We start from the raw sequence: 9,846 nt of genomic DNA, 5'->3' as shown, positions 1-9,846 counted from the left end.
TGCAGCTCTTCTCCACTTGCGCGTCCACAAAAGGCAACTTCCGCACAGGAGGCTGAAATAAAATCGCCTCTCTTTGGCAACGCTAAGAGAAAACCCGTGGCACCAGTTTTTACTTTGGCAGTACTGCGATTTTTAATTACTCTGTCCTGCGGAGATTCTAAGCAGGCTGTGTGGTGATGCCTATATAACTTAGGCCAAAGTTACAAGGTGCTTGTATAGTTTGAGTTATAAGATACCAGTATAACCGTATGTATCTGTATAAGCTAATATAAATATCACCTGAATCATAGCTTTTTATACCTATATAACCTGATATAAATAACTTTCTGTGTATTGGCTAGCATATGGTTGGCTAGTATTTGATTAATTAGCTGCTTAATGCTGAACAGGCAAAAAAAAGGAAGAAAAAACTCACCAGATGGATGGCTTTAGAGATAGGTAAGCGCAGCACTAATGAGAAATTGGCAAATGTAAAGTCAATTAGCCACAAAATAAAGAATTTAGACTGGTTGGGACCAGACAGACCAAGGAACACCATAACCGTGCAAGCTCCAAAGACGAAGTTGAAAAGTTCAGTTGTGAAGCAGGCCTTGGAAGCCTTCATCAAAGACCCCTGACAACCCCCAAATTGGGGAGGTGCAAGTGCAGAGTGAAAGAACTATCTAATAACCGTGAGATCATACTATGCAAATTTGTTCTGGCATGTATATGATGATGTTACAGTGACACAGTCACTAGACATCAGTATTAAGCAATACTTACTGTGTAAATACACCATAGCACTTGACAAAGGTGGGTGAGTTAGGTGGAGGTATTGCCCTCACCACCAGCACTGCAATAAACAAATACCTGCTCTACAGACATCAGTCTATGGGGATTTATTTCCAGTATATCTTTCGAGCATCAGTGGTAATGAAAGATGCCAGGCAGGTGCATTCTTGAGGAAGGATTTTTCTCCATCTTGTGGCTTAGGAGTTCAGGAAGTGGGCAGCTGGGGAGACAGACTAATGAGAAACACACAGCATGAGATGCACATGTCTATAAGGACCCTGCCTTCTAGTTATTATTTAAATGGTATCTTATCTCATAAAATTGGAAAATGGTTTGAGCTGGAAGGGACCTTAAAGATCATCCAGTTCCAAGCCCCCTGCTATGGACAGAGCCACCTTCCACTAGACCAGGCTGTTGTAACATCAAGTACAAACCAGCAGCCAAATTAGGTGTGAACTGTCATTGTAGTATGAGCATTATCATTTTAGTGTGAGCAAATGAATGCTTCATGAGTGTGTACACTGGCAACAATTGTGGAAGCACCATGAAAAAGTACCTAAAACCTTCCAGGATGCCTGTGTTTAAGCTTGTCTCATGTGCTCTGTTCAGTGCCAAAGACATGCCACATGTTTTTAGGCACACAGAAAAGAAGTGATGTAGTCTTTATACCATTACTTAATTGCCTGTGCAATTTACTCTCTTACAAAACCAGGTGGAGGTGGTAAGAAAAAGAGGGGAAGTCCTTGGCAGAAGGTTGATTGGAAAGCTGCATGGAGCTGCAAAAATTAAGAAACAGGAAAGGATAAAAAATGAACTGTAGTGTGGGAAAGCCTTGGGAGGAGAGTGTGCAACAGTGTAGGAAGGAGCCAGCTCAGAGCAGAAGCTGGGAATTGCACAGAGCTTTAGAGACCAAGGCAGAAAAAAATTAAGCACTGGTAAAAGAAGATACAGAAACCATCTGTGGCTTTAGAAACTGAGGAAAATTACAGTGCAACAGGATAAACCTTAAGATTTTCATGGAGTGTTCTTCAAAAAGATCAGGCAGTTTCTAGAGTCTGGAAAATATTTTCAGTTGCAAATATGTGTAAGACAATAATCCTGTGTTTACTTCCAGGTATCTGAATAGAATAGTATGGGCTATGGTAAGAGAATCTGATTAAGTTGGTCCTGTTATTTTCTGAAGATCTGTAACCCTTTTTGCTCATCCTTTATATCTGGGGCAGACAGCTGTTAGGGACTTCATTATCTTCGTCTAGATGCTTTACTGCCTTTAGTACATTTTTAACAGGAGAAAATAACGACTTTGGAAAATTAAGAACTCTTTCCAAATGCTCTGAAGACAAAATGATGCCATTGTCACACTACACGGTGTACTTTTTTGAGGCCTCTTTCACCAGGAAAGAAATTCTCAGTTTAAGAAACAGTTCTCTTACAGCACCAGTCACTTTCTCTGACTATGGCTATTCTGCTGTGCTCCTATCACAATGCCTTGCCTTCAGGGTCCACACCAGCACCTTAGGCCTGGCTTGCTAACTGTACTCAATGATATTTAACACCTACATCTACCCTTCTGCTCTCTCATACTCATCTATCCAGTACTGCACTACCACTCTCCAGATCTGTTCCTTCCCGCTCTAAGTAGAGGCTACCCAAATTACTTCCTCCTGTTTTCTCTGTTTCAGTTAAATTAAAGCTCCTCGTGCTAACACTACTGTCAGGATGTAGAATCTTCAAGATGACTCTGTGAATACCTCCACCGGGAAAACATCCAAATAGCCTCCTCACAGCAACAGTTAAATATACACACTGATCTTCACTACTGTGAAATGCCCAGATCCCCATTTCTGTGCTATCTCAAAACATATTTTCTCAAGACTCCAGTGTATCATCAGTCCCAACATAGAGGGCAACCCTAATGCTACTAAAATACCCGTATTCTCTGCAAGGCTGCCAGTCCCTTGCCAGTTCTAGTACTTCCTCTCCTACTATAGACAGTCTCATTGCATTTGCTCTGCCATTGCTTTTTACTTCCTTACTCACTGCTAGAGCTACTTCAATTCACTGTATTCTCCTATTTACACTAATATGAACTGAGTAATTCTCAGGCCCTTATTCTGCTGCTGAGCATCCTTTCAGCAACCTTCCCCACCAGAGCACATGTTTCTGCTTCCAGATGTATCTGTGCTTGAGTAATCATTTTTGTGGGTTCCACCAGGCAAGTTTTTATTCAAACAATATATTCTTGAAAGAAAAGCAGATGCTGTAATATCAATCTACTTCCACAATCAGCATTCACCTTAGACATATTTAAGATTCACAGTGACTGTGAATCAATGACACCTGCAATGAACTTCCAATAAATAGTTACTCTGGCCTGCAGCCTTGCAGTGCTGTCTTTTTCTCAGTGTTTCTGAGAATAGTTTTGGCAGCAAGCCATTTCCAGGACCGTGATATTCCAATGGTTCATTGTACATCAGTCACATTTATGGGGAAGGACATGTAGCATGGTACTTACAACTACTTAATGAGCCCTAATCCCCAGTCCTAGACCAAAATAAGGAGCTCTGGAAAAAAATTAGTAACTTTTTTTTCTCCCTCTCTTCCATAGCACACCTCACAGCTATGCTGCATTTTTATCCAGTAATTCCTGACTCTGGCCAGGAACATTTGCCAACAATCACCTATTTATTTCTAGATTTTGTCCTAAAGGCAACTAAAAGCCAGGAGCTTTCTCTCTAAATCAGTGTACAGTCTGTCGCTCAGGGCTTAAATTACATGGCAAATAGCTTACCATCATCAATTGATACACCTTTAATTTTTGTTGGAGCCACTCCCTTAACACAGGCCAAGTATTCACAAGTAATACAGTTAACGAGACTTTATAGCTGCATTATTAATATTTGAGAAAATTTTAATACAATTCCGAAGATACTTAAAAAATGCCTTAAATAAAAAAACAATTATAAAATATTTTTCTATTTTTCAATTTGACACTGCCATCAAAGTTGCAGAAGAAAATAGACCAAAGTTGCAGAAGAAAATGGATGTCACTTGCAGTATCTATCTGCTTTCACTTTAGCTCTCCTGTATGGGAAGAGTGAATGAAACAAGATTTAGATTAAGACGAAATACAATTACACCTGGGTGTTCTATCTGCCTCAAAGTGTTAAGAATGCATTGAAAGCAATTTTTCTTAAACTTTGCTTCCAAGTATATATAAAGGCCTAACAACACTTTGGATTTGTTAATTAACTTTGTTTTCCTAAGGCGATAGAACTACAGTGTCTAAAGTTAACCTTGACTTTCCCTTCAAATCATTGTAATTGCCTTTTTGTCTCCTCTGAGGAATGGAATTCAGATTCAGTGTGAGCTGAAGCTGACCACTTGTGAGAGCCCAGGACTGTTCTCACATCACTAGCAATTATGAGAAATAGTTTTCTGCATTCCACCCACTGAATTAATGCCAATATTTATACTATATACTGACATAAAAGGCTTTAAAAATTCAAGACAGTTTCTTTAGCCTCAGCTCAAGGGAGAAAAAAAAATAGCACTAGATAACATGAAGACTGTCCTTAATAAACACTATTTCTCTTTAAAATGCAAATTCTGCCTCTCCAAAATGTTCTGGTACCATAGATATTGAAAAATGTTAAAAATTAGCTCAATTTTCGTCATTAAAAAGACTAATCCCTCAACAACTCCATACTAAACAAATTGAACAAGAAGATTTCCCAAAGAACTAATTTACAGGTAAATTCAAACCTGCAAACTTCAGCTAAAGAAGTGAAAATCCAGATAGAAAGAAAAAAAAGTGGCAACCCCCAGGACCCAGGCACAACACTCACCAGTGGAAAAATGCTCAGAAAGCTATCTCCCTGAAATCTAGCCCTCTTTTTTTACCCCACGTTTTACTGTAATTCCATCTCCCCGTAGTTTTTTAATCAATACATTATTTCTAGCACTTTGAAGTACCTGTCAAGGAGCATTTCATGAAAAGTGCCTTCTTTCCTGGCTTTTCTAAGGGCTTTTGTATCTTCTTTGCTTATTTTAAGCTTTTTGTCTTGAAAACTTTGGAATTTCTTCCTGTAAGGGGGAAGAAAAGTAGTGAAAAACTGGAACTATGAAAACATATTTAAGAGAAGGCAAAATGCCACAGCAGAGAAGGAAAAAAAAAAAACCCTAAAAGTGCAAAATGGCAACGTAAATATCAAGCACAGAGAAGAAGAGGAAGGAGATGCTTTAGGCACTGGAGCAAATATTACCTCCCAGCCATGAATAACACCATTCCAGAGAAGGGGAAAAGTGGGAAATGAAGGGAGTGGCTGAAAGAAACCACTGTGTATTGACCTATAACCCATCTGGCCTGGAGAAGCAGGTAGAAGAGTCTAGAGTGAAGTTGAGCTTGGGAGATGGCAGAAGGAAAGGTGGTGTTTTTAATTTTTGTTTCTCAGTATCTACACCCATTTAAAAGGAAATAAATTTAACTAATTTTTCACAGTTAACCCTGGGACAGCATCTCTCCTTTATCTCAACCAATGAGCTTTCTGATCCTCTTTTCTTCCCTTGTCCTGCTAATGAAAAGTGAGTGAAAGGCTGGATGGGAATTGGGCTCTTGCACCAAAGATGTCCCCAGTTAGAAGCAAAAAAAGGTACTTGAGCCTGTTACCAGCTCTAAAGTACATACACGTAATTGATTTCACACTGCTTAACGTTTCCCTTGTCTTCTTGTGGAACTTCATCTTTCTTCTTAGCTTCTCTTTCAGCACAAGTACGAATCTAATAATTGAAAGAAAAAAGAAAGCACCTGTATTTTAAAAACCGTAAGTTACAGGTTAAAGATGACTACATATCCTTCATAACAGAATGAGAGTCACAGTGACTTTTCAAGTTCACAGTTTTCAAATGGGTTAACCAGAGACAACTGCAAAAGTAAGAGATGCCTGAAATATGGGAAACATTAAGTGCAATCCTCAATACTATAGTAAGACATAACTGCCTTCATCTCAAAGGAGCACTATGAAGTTCTTAATTTTGACAGGGACAATTCAAAGATTGACTTAAAAATACTATTGCTCTGAGTAGTTAAGACACTATCTCTATTTGGAGAGATACATATATTTTCCACTTTCACATAAAGTCAAGATAGTCTTTTTAGATTCTCTTAAAAGATCTTCCCTTCTGGATCATTCTGGTAAACTGTTCTCTGCCCCTGATTCAGTCACAATTCCTCTCTTTTGTCCTAAGCTTTTTAGAACTACCTGGAAGATCACTCTTTTGTCCTCCTGAGGGGTAAAGTATCTTCTTATCTCTACAGGAAGTACTGAGAATTTATGCAGCCCTGGAACTCATTTACCTTTCTTGTGGCCATATCACTTGACAGCTTATAGGAAGCAATTATAACGGTATTAACAGAAAATTGTAGCACACAGATACCTGCTTGTTTGAGTATTCCTGCCAATCCTGTATTAGTTATAGAAGTTATACATTACCTTTATCATTTCTTCTTCCCCTGCAGTTTTGCTTTTGGCTTCTATGTCCCCCTCTTCATTACATCTAATAAAACGGCTGTTCGCTGCTAGTAATGCCATTTTCCTCTGCAGAAACAATATCACGCATTGTGAGTACAAGGATGTATATAATCCTTGATTTGTAACATTTATCCTCTACAATACACTAAAAGTCTCTCTAAATGGGTTTAATTCTTTTATGTATGGATACTTCAACAGCTAGCCAGCAAACTTGCTTGCTCCTTCAGTTTTACGATGCTTACAGCTGTCAAAATGAAGCTATTTTAAAAACTTTCAATTACAGTAAATGTATTGCAGTTGGAAAAACAAAAGTTACAATATGAAAGAGATTGCAAAAGCCTTTTACTTCACAGACAAAAACCATCTACATAGATTAACTCAAAATACAGTCAAACACTAGGAACATCAAATAAACTATTCCAAACAGCTTACATCTTGGAAGACGGGTTCCCACTGCTCTCTTGATCCTATTGCATCGGAACGTCCAACAACAAGTCCATCTGAATTTATACCAAGATATTTGCCATAACCAGACTTGAGAGCAATCCTCAAAGAGAAATGCAGGAAGACAATAAAGAGTGTTTTTAATTCATGAAATTCACAATATCCAACACATCACAGACACTTTTAGTAGCAGACAATGTATTTCAAAAGAGTATTAAAATGCCTCTCACAAAATCCAAAGACAACAAGTGTCAAAACTTGAAATATTACAGTAATTACCTTGTATCAGACAACTTTACTGCTGTAAACTGCTCAGGAGGACTAGGGCCTTCATCACCTGAAGAATGAATTTTCCATTACTTAAGTATGAAGTATAAACATAAAATATACCAGCCTATTAATACTGCAGTATCAAAAAGAATTAAACACTGGCCATTTCTAAATGCTGTGGAAGGACAGTAATTTCACGACTATAAAGTGCACCGGATTATAAGGCACACTTCCGGGTGTCGGCAAATTTCTGAACTTTTGCTGATATATAAGGCGCACCGGACTATAAGGTGTGCTTTTTTTTTGCAGTGAGGATCCGCTGCTGGCTCCCCCTGTGTGGTTGCTGGCCAAGACCCCGCCTCCACCCGGCAGCCGCGGCCCTGCTGGCTCCCCCTGCGGCTCGCAGCTCACACTTTTGGGCAGGCAAATTTCTGAACTTTGTCCATATATAAGGCGCACTGGACTATAAGGCGCAATCCCAGGTTCAGGCCAAAATTTTAGTCAAAAGGGTGCGCCTTATAGTCGTGAAATTACTGTATTTATATTTTGTTAACAATTCCTTTTTGAGCACTCACTTCTACAAAAGCAATGCAGGTGCTCATTTATGCTCATGTATTTACAGTACTTAAAACAAGATGCAAAGATGATCCTCATTTAATGAAATTTATAGTTAAGAATATTTTTTAATTCTCCTGGTGGCTTTGAAAACCTTAATCTCCTTGTAATGTTACTTCTTTCATAACACAATGCATTATGGCTCAGTTATGGTAACTCAACTCAGTATCCTAAAAGCTACAAGCTTCTCCATCCCCAAAACAAGAGAATAAGGGCACTGTTGCTCTGATCTCACTCTGGAGATAAAACACACACACACTGTCAGAGGTCTGGAACAGTCCATGTCAGTCATGGCTCTCAAATTTAAAGAACAAGCTAATTACCCCAGCACATTAGTAGTCCTCTTCTGCAGTAACAAAACAAGTATATTAAGACAAGGATGCAGCGATAAACATTACAATTAATCTACCTTGAATTTCACTCTTCAAGTGACACAATAAACATTTTAAAGGTTTTAATAAAAATTATACCACTTTTTATCCAGCAAGTGGTACTGCCTTTAACAGGTAATCATCTCCAGTGCAGTTCAATTTATTGCACACATAAGCCAGCATGAAACTAGATGAGTAAAACTGATTGGTAGTCATTAGGTTTAAGTCATCTGCATGCTTCAGCTAGAATGACTTTTTGTAGTAAACTGGTTTTAGTGTAACACTGCTTGCCTTGAAGTGATGCTAGTTCTATGCTTTTATGTACTTCATTATTAAAACTATTACTTTCAAATTTCCCAGAACAAACCTTTGTGTGGTGCTCCAAGTGTAAACAAGCCATTGTCGAGGGCATGGATGTAAGCTCCTTTATCCATTTCTATAGCTATAGTTCCCGTAATTTCACCAAAATTACTGACAGCCCACCAGTTTCCTGTAATACAAAACCATGACAGTTTATTAACAGAGTAATCACAACTCCTGATTACAGTAGCTCAACAGATTGTATTTCCATGTCTTCTCTGAAACTTCAAATTCAAAAGATAGAATTGCTATAGCCACCTCACAATCTTTGTGCATTATTTTATAGTCCAGAGCCAATTTAATGGTGCTCTTGCTGCTGCTTCAGGAAGTCCTGCTCTTTGACCTCCTGTCATCCCTAGTTACAAACTCCTGTGCTTTATCCCTTTGTGTTACTCCATAGACCAGGCTCATTCATTCAGCTGATGCAGCAAAGACACACCTGGCAAGGAAAATATTTTTTCCCTCTGTACATGTCTCCTGCAGTTTGGGGGTCATCCATTTATTAGATCCTCCAGCACAACAGAAACAGAGATACTATTTCATCTTGCAGTTAAATATGTGAGTTGCAATTCTCAGACCTTAATTGTTCAAACCAACCTGTGTTTGAACATTTGACTCCTACAGAATTCTACCAATGTTAAAGATAGCATTTCCCATGTGCAAAACTTAGAATTATGACTTTTACATTTTTTGAACAGTAAAATTTTCTCCTTATACACTGTCTTGCAAATATTTCCTACCTCATTAAGACAGTAACAGTTTATTTATTATTATTACTTATAAAAATCTGAATCCATCCCACTGGTGTCACAAGCTCCGTTTGGAATCTAGGAAGATCCCAAGATACAAATAGCATGTTGAGAAAAAAGAGTTATATATCTCCACAGGGGTTACACTTGCTTTACGAAGTCCTATAACGACCTCTTTAGCTTCTGCCACATCCCCTACAGTTTCGACACTGTCACGTAACTCTTGGAAAGCAGCTCACCAACAATATCGAGCTGTTCTGCTGCATCCTCTTCTCTTTTCCTTTTCTTTGCCTTGTGCTTTTTCTTGCTGCAAGGGGAGATGCAAAGAAGTGAAGAGCCGCCGGCCCAGCCCTTGTCCCCCATGGCCTCACGCCCAGGCCCTGCGGGAGTGGGTCCCTGACCTGGGCCGAGAGCCAGCGGCTGCCAGCCCGGCCCGCTGCCCGGCCGGCCAGCCCGGGGGTGTCCCCGGCCCGAGGGGAGGGGAGGGCCGGCCCGGCCTCATCCCGGCCCAGCCCCAGGTGCCGGCCCCTGCGGCTGCCGCAGCGCGGGGCAGGGCAGGGCGGGGGTGGCACGGCGGGCAGCCCGCTCCTCACCTCTTCTCTTTGGACCCTTTGAGGACGAGCTTGGTGGATTTGACGCAGGAATACTCGGCCATGTCGGGATCCAGCGGGCGGGCCCAGCTCCGCCCCTGGCCGGGCGGAAGGAAGCCCTGAAGCCGCGGCCCTTCCTCCGCCC

General features: G+C 40.1%; 1 protein-coding gene across 1 annotated transcript; it reads right to left on the bottom strand.

Moving 5' to 3' along the window:
• Positions 1 to 863: 863 nt before the first annotated feature.
• FRG1 (FSHD region gene 1) lies at positions 864 to 9,812 on the bottom strand. Its single transcript, XM_033060900.2, has 9 exons — positions 9,705 to 9,812; positions 9,351 to 9,418; positions 8,370 to 8,492; positions 7,026 to 7,083; positions 6,735 to 6,849; positions 6,264 to 6,368; positions 5,459 to 5,550; positions 4,747 to 4,857; positions 864 to 3,855 (listed from the first exon to the last, which is right to left on the bottom strand). The coding sequence occupies exons 1-9, from the start codon at positions 9,764 to 9,766 to the stop codon at positions 3,819 to 3,821; spliced, it is 771 nt and encodes a 256-aa protein (XP_032916791.1). The 5' UTR covers positions 9,767 to 9,812; the 3' UTR covers positions 864 to 3,818.
• Between the last annotated feature and the right edge of the window lie 34 nt (positions 9,813 to 9,846).

Source organism: Catharus ustulatus, chromosome 5 (genome assembly GCF_009819885.2).
Source record: "Catharus ustulatus isolate bCatUst1 chromosome 5, bCatUst1.pri.v2, whole genome shotgun sequence".
Lineage (NCBI taxonomy): Eukaryota > Metazoa > Chordata > Aves > Passeriformes > Turdidae > Catharus > Catharus ustulatus.
This window is presented reverse-complemented; position numbering and strand designations above follow the sequence as displayed.

Bases quoted from the DNA above. Each gene is read 5' to 3' on its own strand.
- FRG1 (XM_033060900.2), bottom strand. From the start codon at position 9,766: ATGGCCGAGTATTCCTGCGTCAAATCCACCAAGCTCGTCCTCAAAGGG. The intron at 6,850-7,025 runs GTAATTACTGTA...TTTCTCTTTGAG, and splicing joins GTAAAGTTGTCTGATACAAG to GATTGCTCTCAAGTCTGGTT. The intron at 4,858-5,458 runs GTATGTACTTTA...TCCCCCTTACAG, and splicing joins CAGTGTGAAATCAATTACGT to GAAGAAATTCCAAAGTTTTC.